The sequence below is a fragment of the Perissodus microlepis genome, chromosome 20 (genome assembly GCF_051167445.1).
Source record: "Perissodus microlepis isolate ML-2025 ecotype Zambia chromosome 20, ASM5116744v1, whole genome shotgun sequence".
Taxonomy (NCBI): Eukaryota; Metazoa; Chordata; class Actinopteri; order Cichliformes; family Cichlidae; genus Perissodus; species Perissodus microlepis.
The window spans coordinates 7,781,689-7,802,558 of NC_140480.1; the positions used below are offsets into that span (position 1 = coordinate 7,781,689).

The 20,870-nt window shown below is 38.2% G+C and overlaps 1 protein-coding gene across 22 annotated transcripts in view; it reads left to right on the forward strand.

Annotated features, from left to right (window-relative positions):
- cacna1db (calcium channel, voltage-dependent, L type, alpha 1D subunit, b) overlaps positions 1-20,870 on the forward strand; it is a 93,253-nt gene that overhangs the window by 53,085 nt on the left and 19,298 nt on the right. For 3 of the 22 annotated variants that reach the window (XM_084916592.1, XM_084916598.1, XM_084916593.1), the window contains 31 exons: positions 1,954-2,041; positions 2,222-2,248; positions 2,560-2,720; positions 2,806-3,031; positions 4,000-4,207; positions 4,423-4,543; positions 4,638-4,752; positions 4,882-4,942; positions 5,048-5,108; positions 5,638-5,782; positions 5,917-6,046; positions 7,910-7,969; positions 8,058-8,117; positions 10,123-10,229; positions 10,792-10,879; positions 11,024-11,131; positions 11,306-11,358; positions 11,444-11,590; positions 11,723-11,924; positions 12,064-12,222; positions 14,390-14,500; positions 15,157-15,234; positions 15,722-15,805; positions 17,371-17,412; positions 18,174-18,302; positions 18,797-18,862; positions 18,988-19,079; positions 19,168-19,327; positions 19,446-19,573; positions 19,796-19,892; positions 20,078-20,180. In XM_084916592.1, coding sequence (XP_084772718.1) covers positions 1,954-2,041; positions 2,222-2,248; positions 2,560-2,720; positions 2,806-3,031; positions 4,000-4,207; positions 4,423-4,543; positions 4,638-4,752; positions 4,882-4,942; positions 5,048-5,108; positions 5,638-5,782; positions 5,917-6,046; positions 7,910-7,969; positions 8,058-8,117; positions 10,123-10,229; positions 10,792-10,879; positions 11,024-11,131; positions 11,306-11,358; positions 11,444-11,590; positions 11,723-11,924; positions 12,064-12,222; positions 14,390-14,500; positions 15,157-15,234; positions 15,722-15,805; positions 17,371-17,412; positions 18,174-18,302; positions 18,797-18,862; positions 18,988-19,079; positions 19,168-19,327; positions 19,446-19,573; positions 19,796-19,892; positions 20,078-20,180 — 3,417 coding nt within the window. The remainder of the gene's footprint in view (positions 1-1,953; positions 2,042-2,221; positions 2,249-2,559; positions 2,721-2,805; positions 3,032-3,999; positions 4,208-4,422; positions 4,544-4,637; positions 4,753-4,881; positions 4,943-5,047; positions 5,109-5,637; positions 5,783-5,916; positions 6,047-7,909; positions 7,970-8,057; positions 8,118-10,122; positions 10,230-10,791; positions 10,880-11,023; positions 11,132-11,305; positions 11,359-11,443; positions 11,591-11,722; positions 11,925-12,063; positions 12,223-14,389; positions 14,501-15,156; positions 15,235-15,721; positions 15,806-17,370; positions 17,413-18,173; positions 18,303-18,796; positions 18,863-18,987; positions 19,080-19,167; positions 19,328-19,445; positions 19,574-19,795; positions 19,893-20,077; positions 20,181-20,870) is intronic. The other 19 variants (XM_084916594.1, XM_084916602.1, XM_084916606.1 and 16 more) reach the window with 14 other exon arrangements.

Genomic DNA, 20,870 nt, shown 5'->3' on the forward strand with positions numbered 1-20,870 from the left:
CAGTGAAATGCTTTAAAGATTTTGAATTTTACAGCACATGAAAGGAAAGGAAAAAGAAAATGGAGTTTGACCCGTTTAGAGCAGTTTAGAGAAAAATTATATATTTTTATTTAACTGAAGAATTAGTAACACTGATATTCCTAATACCACCCACACACCACATTGAACATTGTTTTACATACATATGTGTGTTGGCGCATGTGAATGTAAGCCTAATTCACAATGCATACTTTAGTAAGTATAAAACCATCAAGATAACAACAATAAGCCTCACTTAAAATGATAAATATCCTGTGAAACTCTAAAAATATATGGCATTGAAAATAAATAATGTTATTAGTATATGCACCAACAAGCCTTAACTTTAAAATATATAACATAACTGAAAATGAGCTCCCTTAAAGTACTTAAAATGTAAATGTTGGCATTTTGTTGCCCCAAAATGTACTTACATGTATAATATGTGAGTGTTAAATGTCAGCAAAATTTATTTAGCTCATATTTACTGTATTGCCATGTAAGTATAGGGTATATTTATCTAATATTAATGTTGTTAGTTAATACTATAACTAGATTTTCAGTATTTTGGGTCAGAAGAAAAATACCTTAGCTACAAAATTATTAAAATTTAGTTCTAATAATCAACATCACCTATATGTTGTAAAATGAATTGTAAATTGAAGTTTTGTAAATAGTTATTTTAATGTTTACCATGAAAGTAAAACTGCAAAAAAAATATACTTGTATATATTATAATGAGTAATAAATTAGTTATTACTCATTATTATTGTTACGTTATTTTTATTTTAATAGATTTAAGTGTATTTTTCTACAAAATAACTTTATTGTAATACATTGCTTATGTTATAATAGGTGATAAGAGAATCTAATTATTACTTTGATTTATTTACAAAGAATTATAGACATTAGTTTAAACTTTCCAATAACCATTAAGATATAACAGTTATCTAACAACACAGATAATTATCATACGCAAATGTAGAAACCAATTATTAGCACATTAGTGTACATTATGAATTATAATTTAATCTCTTAATAAACAATAACTTACCATTTTTTAATGATGACTGAGGGGAAACATAGAATTATATCTAGGACTGCCACATGGTTTTCTCATCATCATTATCATAATAATGGCATCTTCATCATCATCATCATCATCATCATCATCATCATTTTGAGTCACGTTTTCAATTGCAACTATATTTTGTGCATGTACAGTAAATGTGAATTCTAATGTGTATACACATGACATACCTGGACAAGAATAATTGATGCATTTGACTGACTGCAGTGTTCATCTGAACACTGCAGTCAGTGGTATTTCAAACCTCACCATGGAAAATGGATTTCCAGTTCCAGTCCAATAAATAATAATCTATCAAATTTAGTTTGACTCTGGACTGGCAGCATGTATTCACTGTTACTAGATCTGTGCAAAAACCTTGAGCTTCATCTTTTTGCAGTGCTCACAAGCATTACAGCTGGTTTCACACTGTGAAACTCCAACATCCAGGGGTCAAACTTTGTCAGGCAGTCACTCCAGCATTTTTATCTGACACTTGCAGATTTTGCTGTTTCATTTTAAAAAAGAAATTCTGGTGGTTTGGCTTGGCCTTCCTAATAAAAAAAAGAGATCAATGGAGTCCATGTTAAATAATCACAAGCTGAAATCTGAACTCAACATTATAATCTATTGTTTTACTGTAACGACTGATTAGAGTGTTTATTTGGGCTTTGTTTGTCAGATTTTAAAATAAGTCACATGTATTTTGAAGGATATTTTATCACTCAAGAACCAAGCCAAATCAAAAATGCATGGATATCAATAAGATAATCAGTCATAACATAACAGAAAGCCTGTGTAATAAACTTTTTCCATTAACGTGTCTTTACGTGTGTGTATTTGTATGTGTGTGCGCGACATGACAGCGAGCATACCCACAAGTGAGACAGAATCAGTGACCACAGACAATCACAATGGAGAGGAAGACAAATCACCATGCTGTGGTCCACTGTGGTGAGTGCTGTATATGTTACTCAACACATTATATGTTTCACTCTAAAATTTTATTGACAGCTTAGGCTGTCTGGTAATTGACAGTCAGTAATATTAAAACTCGTTTGATTGGATTGCAGAGTGCACATTTGCACATGCTGTTACATTTAATTAAAAGTTGCTTCTTTTTATTCTCCCCAGTCAAAAAATTACTAAATCAAAGTGCAGGTTGGTACCCCGTTGTGGTGCTGCATGGTAGCTTTGTTCATCATTTACTGGACTTGTCTCATCTTGCATGGTTGATTATGGCATCATGTTTTAATTGTTCAGACCGCTGATGTTTTCATCTGTGTTTTTTTCCCCCTAAATGTAATCATTGTGTTTATGCACCTGAAACCTACCCTCTTTTCCTCCTAATCAACTTTTTCCCCTTTGGAATCATAATGAAGTAGCTTTTATTGTATTTCACCAATCAAATAATCCAATAAATAGCAATACAAAAAGCAAAAACCTAAACATGTGACACTGATCGCCTTCAGCCGTCAGTGGCGTCGATGGAACCGTTTCTGCCGCAGGAAGTGTCGCGCAGCTGTGAAATCGGTGACCTTTTATTGGCTCGTCATCATCTTGGTGTTCCTCAACACTCTTACTATCTCGTCTGAGCACTACAACCAGCCAGACTGGCTGACTGAAGTACAGGGTATGTGCTTTGCTCAGTTTGTTCCACGCTATCCTAAAACGTGCATTTAGACTTAGCATTGTTTTTATCCCGCTTTTTTCTCCAGATGTTGCCAACAAAGTTCTTCTGGCCTTGTTCACCTTGGAGATGCTGGTGAAAATGTACAGCTTGGGGTTGCAGGCCTACTTTGTATCCCTGTTTAACCGTTTTGACTGTTTCGTGGTCTGTGGCGGCATCGTAGAGACCATCCTGGTGGAGTTAGCGATCATGTCTCCTTTGGGTATCTCTGTATTGCGCTGCGTACGCCTCCTTCGAATCTTCAAAGTCACACGGTGAGCAATTCCCGCACTAATACTACTACTGACAATGACAATAATATTAATAATACTAATGTTTATATAGCACCTTTATTAACAAGGTTTGTGCTGAACTGAACATAAGTCAAAGAAAAAAATAAAATAAAAGTCAAATTTAAACAAAAAAGCATAAATTAAGTCACACAAAAGATGAGAATTCAAAAGTGCATGAGGTCTATGAAATGTCCCCTAATTACATTTAAAAACAAAAACAAAACATTTAAATATATTATAATATATTCATATATAGGTTCCAGCGCCCCAGCGACCCTGAAAAATATAGGCAGAAGAGAATGGATACATGAATGAATAATAATCTATTTAATACAGGCATCAGACCAGCGAACCTCCACTGGCACAGCCTGTTACAGACATGACCAGTAATCCATCAATGGGAATGTCTGAGGTTTCTATTTAACACAGAGCAAAGACAAAACTATTAAATCTTTAAAAAAAAAAAAACAACAGAAAGTCATGTGATCTCTGGACGTAAGATGTTTAAAACCCCGTCTTTTGATTCAAATATGGGGTTTTAAAATTTGTTTTTATATAATTTTTCATTTGGAGTGCATTGTAGTTTTTTTAAATTCAGTTTTCAGACTTATACACGTGAGCTTAGAGTGCAACTAACGTAAGCAACATTTAATCTCTCACTGACAGAAAAAAGCCTTTTATTTTGTACATAAAATGTATCACTTGTATGAAGCTCAGAAAATAAGGAAGTGCTTTCTCCCCGACTATTGCCAGAACTGATCTGTTACATGAGAACACGTGAAAGATCTCGCTGTAAATCTTTCACATAAGGCTGATGACACTTATTTCAAACAAACCGAAGGATTCAGGCATCCGTGAGCATATTAACTGACTACAGCATGTCTGATACCAGGTGGCTAAGTTGAGCGTATTGACAAGACATAATGCCTTATTGTTTCTTTCTTCCTCAGTCACTGGGCATCTCTCAGTAACCTGGTGGCCTCTCTCCTCAACTCCATGAAGTCCATCGCATCCCTGTTGCTGCTGCTTTTCCTCTTCATCATTATATTTTCCCTGCTTGGCATGCAGCTTTTTGGGGGAAAGTTTAACTTTGATGAAACTGTGACTAAAAGAAGCACTTTCGATAACTTCCCCCAGGCCCTTCTCACTGTTTTCCAGGTATCTGTTTGATTTCATTGTTTCAGTCAAAATTAAAGCTCGCTGTGAGCTAATTCAATGCTAATCTGTCAAAGCGTCTGCTTGTTGAGGTGCGATTTGCAGGAATCACAACATCCAATCTAAGTGTCTGCAGTAAGACAATAAATACAGTTTAAATAATTGTCTGGGCAAACAGAATAATTTTGCCGTCCTCTGCTCTACATTGTGTTCATCAGATCTTGACAGGAGAAGACTGGAACACAGTAATGTATGATGGCATCATGGCATACGGTGGTCCTGCCTCCTCTGGAATGGTCGTCTGCATTTACTTCATCATCCTCTTCATTTGTGGAAACTGTATCCTACTGCCTGTGAAGTGTGCACACATCCGTGTGAAAAAGTTGTATTTAATCGGGGTGTTTAGTGTTTTCTCTTTAACTCAAATGATCAGACATCCTGCTAAATGTTTTCTTGGCCATCGCCGTTGACAACCTGGCAGATGCAGAGAGCCTCAACACAGCGCAGAAAGAGGAAGAAGAGGCAAAGAAGAGGAAGAATAGTGCCAGGTGAAGCTGTTTAATATTTTATATTTGAAGGTCTAGTGTTGATTTTTATGGTTAAAGTCTTTTGTCACAGTCACTTAAAAAAAAAAAAAAGCCTTGTAAATCAGACCTTGTTTCATCTGTGCCCAACAGGGATGCAAGCGCTGATAAGAAGAGATGTGACATAGCAGAAAACAAAGATGGCGAGACCAAGGTAAAAAAAATCAAGATTTACATTATATTATCAAACTGCAGACATGCATATGTTAAATGGCAGCACTGATTTTATTAAAATTTCTCTTAAACCTAAATGATGAAGGTGCCGCTGGAGGGCTTGCAAGAGGAAAACAAAGAGTTGTATCCTTCCACTGAGTCTCCAGGTAAACTGACTTGTTTTAACTGAGCAATACACATACAGTATACACACACACACACACACACACACACACACACACACACACACACATATATATATATATATATATATATATATATATATATATATATATATATATATATATATATATATATATATATATATATATTTGTTGATCAAAGCAATTAAATAAACACTGTATTTTTGTACATATATTATTGTGCAGTAGATATATTATATGTTCAATGCCGGATTTTGAATCTTCAGTTCATAAGTGTATCTTCTGTATGCTGGGATTTACAGTTAAAAATAATCTCGTATGTGAATTTTAAGTGATCTTTTAACTGAAATTCTTTGTAAGGCATGGCAATAAATTGTATAGTCAATGAAAAAAAATAGCAAAATGCGCAAAAATTAAAAGAAACATTTAAAAATTTGACTAAAACAAAACATTGGCACCCATGTAAATTTGACATGCTTTGAGGATTTTCATGCTAGGATCATATCAGAAGGACTGTTTTAATATTTTCCAGTGTGTGATGATGGTACCGACAATGACGAGCTCCCAGAAGTCCCGTCTGGGCCTCGGCCTCAGCGACTTTCTGAACTCACCATCAAAGAAAAGATTCCACCCATCCCCGAAGGCAGCGCCTTCTTCATTTTCAGCAGCACAAATCCGTGAGCCTCGTATATCAGACATATCAACACATAGGAGCATTAACCAGTCTAACTGCTCAGTGTGACAGATGTATTTGTAGACACTAGAGTTCAAGCAGTCCCTCTCTTTACTACTTTCTACTCTCTTTTTGTAGGTTTCGTGTATTCTGCCATAAGCTGATCAACCATCAGATCTTCACCAACCTCATCCTGGTCTTCATCATGCTCAGCTCTGTCTCGCTGGCTGCCGAAGACCCCATCCGCAACTTCTCTGCTCGCAATATCGTATGTAAACAACCAATGAGTCTGGAAACTGTTTCACTTTTTTACACGTCACAGTCGGAGTCCAGCTGTAATTTTGTAAATTATGTATTACCACATTTCATTTACTACGTTCCATTTTAAGGTCCTGGTGTTGAAAATGTGTATTAAACACCCATCATTAAAGTTATAAGTAAAACGCATATTTTAACAAATCTAAAATTTTCCTTAAAAAATAACAAGTGACATATGAAATGACTGATTTGGCAATAACAAATATTACAACTACTGCTATTTATTATTATGTTATTATGTTATTTAACCTTGTCTGTTTCTCACACAATTCATAAGATATTCTTAAAAGATAATTCAAAATGTCTTAAATTTGAAGAATTTTTGGCTCTGAAATTAAATGCAGTTGGGTAAAAAATAAAGTTTTTAGAGGACTCTTGTTTACCTGAAAAACTAAGTACAGCCTTACTGCTTACATAGGAATTAAGAGGGTAAGTAGCAGCAAGATGCTGCTAATCAAATGCACTTGATTAATTGTACATTAACAAGTGTGAGCGCCTCTATAAAAGCAGAAGTTTTCTGCTCTGAAGCAATCAAATGTGTCTAAACACAATCCCATAGTCTTGCCAGGGGTGAACGTTTCAGCAGATTCTCCCTAAATTCAAACTACACAAAATCTCTACATGCCTCAGGTAGCATGTTAAATGTTAAAGTTCATGACAGCACAATTAGAAAAAGACTGAACAGGTACGGCTTATTTGGAAAGGTTACCAGGAGAAAACTTTTCTGAAAAGAACCTGGCAACACAGCTTTGGTTTGCAAAGCCTCATCTGAACAAACCACAAGATTTCTGGAACACTCTCATTTGGACAGATAAGTCCAAAATGGAGATGGTTGGCCTCTATGCACAGCACCACACTTGGCAAAGACGAAACATAGAATAATATCAGAAACACCTCATAACGCATTGTTTTGGACCATTGTTTTGTTTTGACCAAAGTATTCTAGAGTCAAATGTGACATATGTCAGCTAAAGCTTTGTCGAGACTGGGTCATGCAACAGGACAGCGATCAAAGCACAGCAGCAGATCTATAACAGAATGCCTGCAAAAGAAGCGAATCAAAGTGCCGCGATGACCCAAAGTCCAGGCCTCATTTTAATTTAAATGTTGTGCCGGGACCTTAAGACAGCTGTGCATCAAACCTCAAGAAACTGGAGCAGTGACGTAGTGATGTAGAGCAGAACAAAATTATTCCTCATGGTGATGTGACAGACTGATAATCCAGTCATACAGGAAGCAGTTACTTCAAGTTATTGCAGTAAAGGTGGTTCAACAAGTTACTGAATGAAAGTGTGTACTTAGTTTTTCAGAGGTCTGCATGGAGTCCCATCAAAAATTTCTTGTTCACATGATTGTATCATCGTGTTAAACTGCCCACGAGCTGTGATTACATACATTTTCAGTGCAGACTTTAGAAGCAGATAGTTCAGCAGGCTCCCCTTTGTGTCTGCAGCTACAGCATGTCACTGTAAGGAGTTTTAAATAGTCTGTTTGTGTTCATTCTGTACCAGTGCTGATTGCAGGCACAACATGGCTTCTTCCAACACTAAAAAGAGACAATGGCCCAGCTTTGTTTGCATTCAGAATTTCAGAGAAGGAACATCACCGTTTCTTAACAAACAAGAATTTATTTGAGACTACGCACTAACAAGTGATTGGTCAGTTAAAGTATAACCTACTTAGTGCTTGGCTACACTAGTATCTGTTTCATCTGTGTTTAAACTTTGCAGTAATTACAGCTAAAAGTATTTAATAAATCTCTCACTGTGCTGTTGTCTTGGAATGACTTGAACTTGTGCATTGCCTTTTTCAGATACTTGGTTATTTTGACTATGCTTTCACCGCAATCTTTACTGTTGAGATCCTGTTGAAGGTAAATGTCCTTTGCGTGCTGTGTTGTGCTGTGCTGAGTAGAGCTGTAGTAACCCTGCGCGCTTATGTCACTCTGATTGCTTCCTCAGATCCTAGGCTATGCAGACTATGTCTTCACTAGTATGTTTACATTTGAGATCTTTATTAAGGTAAACAATTCAAACCGTTGCGTTTGCTCAGCAACAACCCACCACTTCCAAGCTTGCTGCACATTCTTCCTCTCGTCATTTTTGTCTCTATAGTCTGGTCAGAATGGCCGCCTGCTTGTCTTGTTCTCACAGCGCCGACATGTCAACGTGGAGCTCGTGCCTTTTCGTCAGAAATTTTTTTTGTCTGTCAGTCACTTTTCCATCATGGCCTACTTCCCCCTTTTAACCCTCGACAAGTTCATGGACCTTTGGCTCTCCAGAATACGACCGCTTGTTTGGCTTTTCCCTAAAATTATGTTTTTACCATTTTTTTCTTTTTGGATTGTCCAAAAGATGACAAAAATGTATACTTTATTCACAGTTTTACAAAGGGATTGTTTTTAAAAGCATATCAGCAGATTAAAAAAACGCAGTAATCATTAGAGTCCCGTGTTTTAAACAATTCATATCGTTTTATGTTTAATTACAATAACTAACAAAAATCCACCCAACGGGCAGTTTTTGCCAAGCCTGCAGCACTTTTCGCTTTGCTCACTTATGGGACAGACCTTATGTTATTTTATTTTGTTTTTCTGAATATCTTCGTTATACCACTGTACATAGTGAAATGACAAAACTTGGTTAATTATTAAAACTTAACAGCAGAATGATGTATGTATGCATGTAACTAATACATATAACTATACATGTAATACATATATATATGTATATATATATATATGTATATGTGTGTGTATGTATGTATTTATGTCTTCTTCTTTTCCTTCTTCTCCTTTGCAAGCTACATAGAAACCCTGTCAGTTTTAAAGCTAACCTGTACATGTTTAACCTGAAAATGTAAACGTGACATGATTATTGATTTTTTTGGTCAATAATCTCAGTTTCAATTCTGTGGCTCAAACTCCTGCCTCCATAGTAGTTCATTTATATTTTAAATGAATATGTATATCTACATAATGCAACATCCTAAAAACATTTTAAATTTTAAATAGAGCTTTACATCAAAATTAGCACTCTGTAATCAGAGTGGTAAGGGTTGCACAATTCTGATTGTCGTCAAAAATGTCCTCGCTTTTACTGGAGTGAATTGCTGTTTGTTCAGGTATATGTCTGTGATATTTAAGGACCTAATTTCAGAACTCTTCATTCAGTATTTAGAGGTGACTCAAACAAAAGTCTGTCACATATACAGATACGCAGACCATTAAGTTACTTACATGAGACGTGCTGAGAATGTAATATAATAGATTTCAAATTAACATGATATATACAAAGATTTTAAATAACTAAGGAGGAGGTGGGGCATTCATATACTACAATCATTATAGTAGGATGTTCGTTAAGTCTGCTATATTTTGGACGGTAGATGAACTCCAACTAACACCAAGCTTTAAAATCACACTGTCTGATTGGACACTGTGAACACGGATAAGAAGCTTTTTTTGGAAAACTGTTCTTCCAAATAAAAAGCTTGAAGAAATCCACAAAAATCCGAAACAGTTTTATTATTTTTACATTTACAAATCAGTCTCTAACCTTTCCCCATTACTTGCTGCATGTCTGCACCAGAAAATCTCATTTAAGCTTAAGCTTGAAAGTCCTTGTTTATGGTTCACTTTGTCGCTTAATCTGTACAGGAAATGAATGTAGTTTTAAAATATTCCCCATGTCGTGTTAACATTTTGCAATGTCTGTACCTAATGTATCTATATGTACTGTATATACCATCAATGTGTGTGTGCGTGCGGTACATGCACATAAATGCATCGCTGACGTTTCTCATTTCAAATGTGTTTTAAATATTGATTGAAACTTTTACCTGTTAATTTAACTTACCAAGCTTGAGTGCTTTTGTTAATCCTTAGAATATAACAGAATATAACAGTTAGAATATAACAGATCATCTATAGCAAACAGTTATTATGCATTTTCAGTCATATTGCTGCCTTGATTGAACCTCCTCCTTGATTGATGGCTAATCAACATGGTTCTCTCCTTTGTCCAGATGACAGCATTTGGAGCATTCCTTCATAAAGGGGCGTTCTGTAGAAACTACTTTAACCTATTAGACCTGCTGGTCGTTGGTGTGTCTCTGGTGTCTTTTGGCATTCAGTAAGTGTGATTGTCATTAAAAATTGAGCAACTATGTTCAGATGATTAGTTAAAAACTACAGTTTTCACACATGTACTACATCTCCCTGAACCTTTCTAGACATTACCTAGCACAGCCATATGTGAAAATGGAAATGTGTGACTCAGTCAGAATGGACATTAAATGGTCTTTATCCTGCCATCACCCTAGTAGAAAGTCAGTGTAATATCCAATGTGAGAAAAGTGCGCGTAACTCACCAGTGAATTTATAGAATAAGTAGACTTCATGCCTGTTTTGTGTTTCAGCCGCACTCATGAATCCCTAAACATTACCTAAACTAAATCAGTAGTAGCTACTTAGGGTAATGGCCTAATTCAACTGAAAATTCTGAAGAAGTCATAAGTAAAAACAACTGAATTAACATGTTACATCTTGATTCTCTAAACCCTGTCTGTACTCTGTCACAGTTAAGTTGCTCAGCAGCTAAAACTTTAGGGTTCAGTATACTAATACCTCTGTGGGGACATACCCATTAAAAATTAAAACCCTTTTTCCCTGATCTGTTTTTCTGTCTCCTATAGGTCGTCCGCCATCTCGGTGGTGAAAATTCTTCGTGTTTTGCGAGTTCTTCGTCCTCTCAGGGCCATCAACAGAGCTAAGGGACTCAAGGTGAGAGTGACAATATCTCTCTCTGTCTATATGCATGGGTGTAGTTGTCCGTCTGAATTTGCACCCATGTTTGTGCAAACACACGCTTTTGTTGGTGACACAAACTGTGTATTTCTAATAGCACTGTAACTGTATGCTTTGCAGCACGTGGTCCAGTGTGTATTTGTGGCCATCAGGACCATTGGCAACATCATGATCGTCACCACTCTGCTGCAGTTCATGTTCGCTTGTATCGGAGTGCAACTTTTTAAGGTACAGCAATGAGCTATAATGGGAAACAGGCGCACACTGATTGTAAAATCTCACGTCTCTTCTGCACTTCACTAAGTTAAACAATGCTTCTACCATAAAATAATAAAAAGCTATACAAAGTTTGGGATTCTTGCACAACACTGCAGCTGACATGATCTGCTTTCTTTTTTAAAGGGTAAATTTTATCGATGCACAGATGATGCAAAGTCCAGCCCAGATGAGTGCAAGTGAGATCTTTGATTCCTTACTGGTTTTTCTTGCATTTTCAGTCTGCACACAGCATATGTAGTTAATATTATCTTTAAATCCCAGGGGTACATATATTCTCTACAACAATGGTGACACTGCGCTGCCCATGGTGAAGGAGAGGATCTGGTATAACAGTGAATTCAACTTTGACAACGTCCTCATGGCCATGATGGCTCTTTTTACCGTTTCCACCTTTGAAGGATGGCCCACGTAAGTACTGTTTTATGTGTGAGATGGAATTTAATGTTTGGTATTTATTTTGCTTCTTCCAAACTAAATGCTGTATTGCCACTGGATAGTAACTGATTATCTTGATTTTCTGTCTCCGTTTTGTCCCTACAGTCTGCTGTACAAGGCCATCGACTCCAACAGGGAGAACATGGGCCCTATCTACAACTACCGCATCGAGATCTCCATCTTCTTCATCATCTACATCATCATCATTGCCTTCTTCATGATGAACATCTTTGTTGGTTTTGTTATTGTTACGTTCCAGGAGCAAGGGGAAAAGGAGTACAAGAACTGTGAGCTGGACAAAAATCAGGTAGGAAAGTCTGTTTATGATTATTTCAAAAGCATGAAGAAATAATGCAACATTATAGCCAAATAATATCTTAATAATTAATTATTGTTTATGAGTCTCTGCTTCTTTTTGCCTCAACAAACCATCAACACCATGGCAGCGTCAGTGTGTCGAGTACGCTCTTAAAGCTCGCCCTCTTCGGCGCTACATTCCCAAAAACCCCTACCAGTACAAGTTCTGGTATGTGGTGAACTCCACCGGCTTTGAGTACGTCATGTTTGTCCTAATCATCCTCAACACCTTATGCCTGGCCATTCAGGTAAGAACTATTCATTCTGTCCTTAAAGTAAAGTTGAACTGGGTTTACAATCACTACATAGACTTTGTTGCCAAATGTACTGACTCACTCATTCAAGTCAATGATCATCCAATCACGTCCATGGTCACAGGTGTATAAAACACACCTGAGCATGCAGACTGCTTCTACAAACATTTGTGAAAGAATGGGTCACTTGCGGAAGATCTGTAAAAACCGTGCAAGTTCAGCCATGAAATTTCCTCACTACTAAATATTCCAGAATCAGCTGTTAGTGGTATTATAGTAATAATAATGGATTGGATTTATATAGCGCTTTTCAAGGCACCCAAAGCACTTTACAATGCCACTATTCATTCACTCTCACATTCACACACTGGTGGAGGCAGCTACAGTTGTAGCCACAGCTGCCATAGCGAGGCTGCCATATCGCGCCATCGGCGCCAGGGTAAGGTGTCTTGCACACGGACACAGCGACCAGGACAGAGAGCCCGGGGATCGAACCGGCAACCTTCCGGTTACAGATGCGCTTCCCAACCCCCTGAGCCACGGTCGCCCCAAAGTGTGTGGAGGTCAGCAACATTCTATACGATCAATCATTACAGACCTGAAAGACAAAACGCCAAAACACAGACTTAACAATGTGGTGTATGCTGTACAGTGCAGCGAGGAATGCCCAGACCTCTACATTGGAGAGACCAAACAGCCACTTCACAAGCGCATGGCACAACACAGAAGAGCCACCTCCACAGGACAAGACTCAGCAGTCCATCTGCATCTTAAGGATAAAGGACACTCTTTCGAGGATGCCAATGTTCACATTTTGGACAGAGAGGACAGATGGTTTGAAAGAGGAGTGAAAGAAGCCATCTATGTCCACTGTGAGCGACCATCTTTGAACAGAGGCGGGGGTTTACGACACCAACTCTCTGCCATCTATAATCCAGTTTTGAGATCCCTTCCCAGACGCCTTAACGCCCACTCACATCCTGGGCCATCTGACCTCAGGAATTCGCATGATAAGGTGGGGCCAGGTTTCACAATGAACACACCCGAAACTCTGGCTGATTGGGACCCACACCCAGTTTCACACCTTGGCTCAGGCGATTAGAGGATCATCAGGGGGTCCTTTTGTCCCTCTGTGGGGGGATACTCCCACTAGGTTTATATCTGGGACTCTCCACCATTTGACCTTAGAACTGAAGAAGCTTCTCGGATGAGAGGTGAAACGTCTTCAAGTAACTTAAAGAAGTCCAGACGCTTTTCTTTGCAAGCTCCTTTGACTACGATGACCTGGATGACTGAGAACCTTCACAGACATTACAGACCTCCAAACTTCATGTGGCCTTCAGATTAGCTCAAGAACAGTGTGAAAAGAACTTCATGGAATGGGTATCCATGCCTAAGCATCTGCATCCAAGCCCAATATCACCAAGCACAAAGCAAAGTCTCGGATGCAGTGGTGTAAAGCACCAGAGCAGTGGAGATGTACTCTGGTGTGATGAATCTCACTTCTCCATCTGCAAGTCTGATGAACAAGTCTGGGTTTGACGGTTATCTGGAGAAGTACCCTTCTCCTGAAGTGTACTGGGAACAGTTTGGCAATGGCCCCTTGTTGTTTCAACATTACTGCACTCCGGTGCACAAAGCAAGATCCATAACGACATGGTGCGCAAGTCTGGTGTAAAAGAACTTGACTGGCCTGCACAGAGTCCTGATCTCAACCCGATAGAAAACCTCTGGGATGAATTAGAGCGGCGACTGTGAGCCAGGCCTTCTCATCCAACATCAGTGTCTGACCTCACAAATGTGCTTCTGGAAGAATGTTCAAAAATTGCCATAAATAAAGACAGAAGATTTGAAGCTAGTGTAGGTGAATATGGACGGTGGACATCATATTAAACTGTATGGATTAGAATGGGATATCACTCAAGTTCATATGTATGTGAAGGCAAACGAGCGAATACTTTTGGCAATATAGTGTAGCAAATAAATATTTAATTTATCAGTTTGTCAAATATTGCTGTGCCTAGAAATGTTAATGGTTGAACTGATCTGATCTGTACATAATGAGTCTAAAATGATGATGTACAGTCTTTTGTCATATGCTGAAATACATATTTGTTTCTTAATATTTGTGTGTTTAGTCTGTGCATATGTCTCTTTTCAGCACCATGGTCAGTCTCATTTATTTAACTATGCCATGGACATCCTGAACATGGTGTTCACTGGGGTTTTCACTGTAGAGATGATCCTCAAGCTGATTGCCTTCAAGCCCAGAGTAAGTCTCTTCTCTCCTCTCTATGATTTATTTAATTTTTTGTCAAAAATTGTCCTTACTGCAAAAACTTAAGTGTTTAAGCAAATTATATGCAGATCTATTCAAAATGACCAATAGTACCTTAACTCTTTCCCACATGTAGATGACCACCTCTCTACCCTTAATGATGAGTTTTAAAACTCCAGTATATGTTAATAAAAATGCAGTTTGAGGACCATTAGATCAGGTTCCAGGTTTTTCCAACCTGTGTAGGCAGAGATCACCCTCAGTAACTTCTGGAGCACCCCCACTCATTTTGTTCTGGAAGGAGGCCTCAAATATGACAGACACTGCTCAGTTTAGGAAAGCGATACAAGGGTTACCCCTTTTAGGCATTCAAAAGGGTAAGAGTTTTCCTCTAGATGTCCTTTTTATATTTTATCCCCAAAAAGATCAGTGTTTGAGTTTTTACCTGAAGACACTTTTAAGCCAGCCCTCTTTCTTCCTGTTCCTGTTGCCTCCCATCACGGGCTCTTTGCTCGAATCTCATCCTTCCACTGACTTCTTATCGTCACCCTCCTGTACCCCTCACTGTAACCTCTTATACTTTCCTGCATCACCCTCCTCTCCTGCCTCCCCCCTCTCCTCCTGCTGGCTGTGCATGCTGCCATATTCAGGGCTATGTCGGGGACGCCTGGAACGTCTTCGATGCTCTGGTGGTGATTGGCAGTGTAGTCGACATCATACTCAGCCAGGTAGAAAGACGTCAGTATGTAGAACTCTGTCATTCCCTCTTCCTGCTCTCCAACTGCTACTGCCACTCTCCTTTTTCCATCCTTCACATCTTTCCTCTTTCCTTACCTTCCTGTCTTAAATTAGCGTTGACTAGTGTCTACACTTGAAACGATCTTTTAAATCTTTGTCGGGCTCAACAATGGTTGATAAGCACCACAGGCCAAATATCTGCTAAATAACCTGAAAATCTGCTGTTAGCATTCGGGGGCAATAAGTGCCAACAAACAGCATGTATTCCTTTAAGCCAGCAATAGTAAAAGTTGGCACTCTCACAAGCTCAGACAGGAAAACCTTTTCAGCCTCGCTCTGTTATATCAAAGCACAACTTTTTGATGCTCTTTTCTTTCTGTCTTTCACACTTCTTTTTTTACTACTTCTTCCTTTTCTTCCTGGCTTTGTTGTCTCTCTTTCTTCTTTTCTGTGTGGCTTTGTTGCCTGTTCTTGCAGAACTATTTTGCTGATGCATGGAACACGTTTGATGCCTTAATTGTTGTGGGTAGCGTGGTTGACATTGCCATCACTGAGATCAATGTAAGTAATCATTTATCGCACATGTCTTGCTGTGTCTTCCGCTGCAGGAGTGCCGTGCTGTAGCATCAGTGTTACAAATCAAGGGCGCAGCTGTCTTTTTTCAGGCATTATGAATTTTTTTTGCAGTTTCATAACAGGAAAAGCTGCTGCTTTAAAAAACATATAATCGACCCTAGCTTTTTAACCCTTACATACTGTTCAGGTCAGATTCAATCTGTTTTTAGGTCATCTGAAGACTGATGACTTTTCCAAAAGTGACCAAAAATAAACAAAAATGAAAATATGTTAAAACTTTATACTGTTGTACAGTACAAACTGAGGCTGTTCTGGGTCAAATTTGACCTGTATCTATTCAAATGAACTTTAGAGCCACCGGTGTGGATCATTTAAGGAAAACTGGCATTTTAGGGAATCTTGAAACTGTAAAGCCCGTGTCTTTATGTATTTTTTAGGGGACAGTAATGAAAGAGTTCAAGGAAGGGACTGACCTATCAGGAGAATTGTGTTCCCACCACATTTGTCCAGGTCTGCTGGTCTTTCAGTGTAGGAGTGATCATATACGGCGCACTTAAGGAGCAGAGGTCATAAGCGCCTGGAATGTGATAGAATAAACACAAAATAAACAAATTAGAATCCATCTACTCAGAGCTAACTGAGCTTAAACTAACTGAGTGTAGCTGAGATTAAAAGAGCTCAAAAGAGGGCTTTGGGTCTTTTATAAGATTATAAAAGCACTTCAGTTGCCGTTCAGTGAGTGTGGGGAAACATGTGTGTGGTCATGTGAACGGATGAAATATGAACAGTATGTAACGGTTTCACCACTTTATTTAGTGACACACATTTGATAATTATTTAGTCAATCCAGAAAAAGGGAGACATTGGTTTTTGTGTCAGCGTACTGTGGTTTGAATGAAAAGAGTGAAAAAGGATCTTTTATTAAATTGGCATTAAAAAAAAGAATTGATAAAATAGCAAGTTATAAATTCTAATTAGATCTACTAAGATCTTGTTTCTTAATTATATACGTACTTAATCTGTGAATGAATTTGTTATACTGCTACTCCAAGGCAACTCTTTGTCCTTTTCTGTGGCTCATGTTAACACTGATTTCACGCTCTTTGCCACCTTTTCCATGTCATGACGTGTGTCTGTTTGAATTTTTTTGAATGACTGTTTAAAATAAGACACCTCCTGTAATTGAAATATAGAACTTGGTAGTAATAAACAGAATAAATCCTGCGACAGAAAGCTTGAACATTTAGTAGAGCAACAGGTATTTGCATTCTTTTTTCCATGAATCTTATTTATGGTGTTACTGCTTAGAATATGTGGCGACAGGCTTACACTGCTGATCTTGTTCTTGTTGGTAAGTTTTGATGCTGTGTTGTTTGTGTTGTTTTTTTTTTTTTTTTAAATAAAGTTCCATCTGAGAGCTTTTAATGTATTCGGATGTTGAATGAAGCACAGGTCACTGATGATATGTGATGTTTGCAGCAGCACTTACCTGTGAATGGTTTGGTGCTGGTTTGTATGACTCGGATTAACTTTAGGCTTTTGGTTTCAAGTCGGCAGCCATTCCTGTTGTCAAGGTGATAGTGGAGCCAGGGGTAAGAAGCCCCTCCTCTTTTATTTAAGACCCTCACCCTTCTGTGACCATCCAAAAAAAAAAAAAAAAAAAGTCAAAGCATCAGCATCTTTCTGTTATTACACTTTTTGCTCAGTTACTGCTGAAAATCTTTTTTAAATACCAGAACTGATTGAATCACTTGTAAGGGTTTGTGCTGAACTCTCAGTGTCTGTCACAGTCCCGTTTTGAATCCACCTGGTTTGTTGCATTTTGGCACCAGTTTTCAATCTGCTGATTTTTTTTGTCCCGTCTTGGTGCATGGCATGACACGCGGGATTAAAACTGGCCTTTTTGTCCTTCATTCTAGTGTAGCTCTGTGTAGCATTAGCAGTCAGGTTATTTAAAATGAACTGCTCTTGACTTAGCTCTTATGTATTTGCAGATAAAGCTCTCTGTAGTTGTCCACAATTAAATGCACATTTAAATTTCCCGTATGTGCAAGTCCTCCAGGTCTGTTAATGGCATGGCGTTTAACACACAAGTTGTTCTGCATGCTTGTTTATTGTCGTCACTGTAAACAGTTTCTAAAGTCCAAAGTGGGAGGCTTTTTCACAAGCATTAAAATTTATTTGGTGTTGCTTGGTAACTAATATGTCCCATACATGACTCTCATAAAGAATGCATGTATGACTGACTGCATGAATGAACGAGTGTTGCATATCTTCATTAGTGTGCTGGAAAATGGAAAATGTTCCTTTTATTTCTTTGTCCCATAATAACTCTTGCCCTCATCCGCTTCAGAACACAGAGGACAGCGCTCGCATCTCCATCACCTTCTTCCGCTTGTTCAGGGTGATGCGATTGGTCAAACTGCTGAGCAGGGGTGAGGGAATCAGGACTCTCCTGTGGACCTTCATCAAGTCCTTCCAGGTGAGACTGTAGCAGAGAGAAGGGACCCCATGATACAATATTATCACAGTATGTTATTATTGCCATTTTAAACATGCTGAGTTAATGCAGCAACATTTATTTGGATATACTATGATTTATCACCTTTGTTTTCCAACTACAAATCATTTCCCCTAAGGTAAACCAGTATCTGTATTATCTAATGAGATAAAGTTCTCAGTCTGTTCCTCTCACTTAACTATTTTTATTAAGGAGACAGACTGAATTGAAAACATATATTAACCTATTATAATGTATTATCAGTATAATAAATATACTCACCTCTTTTGTCCCATCAAGTAAAAAATTCCAAAATAAGTTCATATGTTTGACTTAAATGTATATGATGTTTTTCTTCTTTATTTGTCCAATTCCTTGAAGAATACCAGGATAAAATAGAAGCAGTTATGACTTGACACTGCTCATGTTAAACTGCAGATTTCACAGCGTCCAAGTTCTTTTTTTTCCTCCCTCAGGCTCTTCCCTATGTCGCACTCCTGATAGCCATGCTGTTCTTCATCTACGCTGTAATTGGAATGCAGGTAATTTGTTAGGAAATGGTATCGTTTCATGAAACGGTGGGACCTGTTAGACACCCTGCACAATATGTATATGTCTTTCTTTGAGAGAATCTAAGCATTCATGGGATATTTCTTCTCTTTTTTAGGTGTTTGGGAAAATAGCAATGGTAGATGGGACACAAATCAACCGCAACAACAACTTTCAAACTTTTCCCCAAGCTGTCTTGATGCTGTTCAGGTCAGTATGTATTTGTACATAATAAATGTATCTTTATTTTTTATGTACGGCTGCAGCTGTGTTGACGTTGTTCCTCGTTCACTGTTAGGTGTGCTACAGGCGAGGCCTGGCAGGAGATCATGCTAGCCTGCATGCCAGGCAAGCTGTGCGATTCAGAGTCAGACTACAACCCTGGGGAGGAGAGGACCTGTGGCAGTGGCTTTGCCATTATCTACTTCATCAGCTTCTACATGCTCTGTGCTTTCCTGGTAAGCTTCAGCCATCTGACTGTGTTCAAAGTGACTAATTTTTACACGCAGACCTGAGTTTTCACTGTCCTGTGCACAGTTTCTGTTACAAAAAATGTTGCATGTTTTTTTCTTTCAGATCATAAACCTGTTTGTTGCTGTCATCATGGATAATTTTGACTATCTGACCCGTGATTGGTCCATTCTCGGGCCGCACCACTTGGACGAGTTTAAAAGGATCTGGTCAGAATACGACCCAGAAGCTAAGTTAGTACTTGGAACCAGTTGTGAAGAGTAGTCTGAAGCATTTTCTCTTGTTATTTATCTCTTAAATGGTACACTATACTAGTGTTAAAAACGACTCCATTAAATATGATAGTAATTTTTTATAATTGTAAATTCTCTAAAGTGTACATACTTATTAGGACCTGTGGCTGTAGTGGAGACTGCTTGCTTGGTGTGATGTGTTTAATCTGAATGTGCTGTCAGGGGCAGGATAAAGCATCTCGATGTAGTTACTCTACTGAGGAGGATCCAACCCCCGCTGGGCTTTGGGAAACTTTGCCCTCACAGAGTGGCCTGTAAGGTGGGTTTCCACAACTTTCCATACACTATCAATGAAGATAATGCACTACACTGCCACTCTTTCACTGTGTCACCTAAACTACGTTGCAGCTTTTGTACATCTCACTCATTAAACTTGCAGTTTTCACATTACTAATTTAACATTAGGCGCCTCAGTGTTAATCTGTGTTTTGTATTATTTTACAGCGTCTGGTGGCAATGAACATGCCCCTGAACAGTGATGGAACTGTAATGTTTAATGCCACCCTGTTTGCTTTGGTCCGCACTGCTCTCAAGATTAAGACTGAAGGTGAGTGTGCACCTTTAGCCGCTTTTGGATCTGCAGAATTATTGTTTGCTTTCTTATAGATTGGTTTAGCATTTTAGAGCTGTCTGCCATGTTGTGTAGTATGCAGTTGATTGCCTTTTAAGCGTTATGACATTTTGACATTTTAAGTAGGAGGACTAAGAGGTGAGGCTAATGGGATCAGTGACCTGTTGTATGTGCAGCAGCTTAAGATTACAGCCCAGAGAAACCACTGCAACACAGTGAAGTTAATAGGAGACAGATTTAAATGCACTGGGAATCAAGTCTTATATCAGCATTAAATAAGGAAAAAAGACATTTCAGTTGAATATTTAGCAAATAAAGTAAGTAGGCACTTAAAGCTTCACACAGGACTATTTAACTGAGCAGTCAAAAAACATGTCACTCTGAGTTGAACCACTTTTATTTTTGTCACCCAAACTCAGTTGTTCCTTCCAGAATTAACACAAGAGGGCGCTATAGATCATATTTAAGTAGTAGTTCCTCCTGCAGTCCACTGCACAACCAACATGGTCCTTTAATTAAAAAAAAGGTAACTTAGCACCAAAGTAAAGTATAATCATCAATTATAACTCATGATGGTAAGAAATATTTTGACGTATGTTATGACTGTGTGTGAAAGGCAGACTTGATACTCTTACTTATTTTTAACCTTGGTTGCACTTTTCAAAG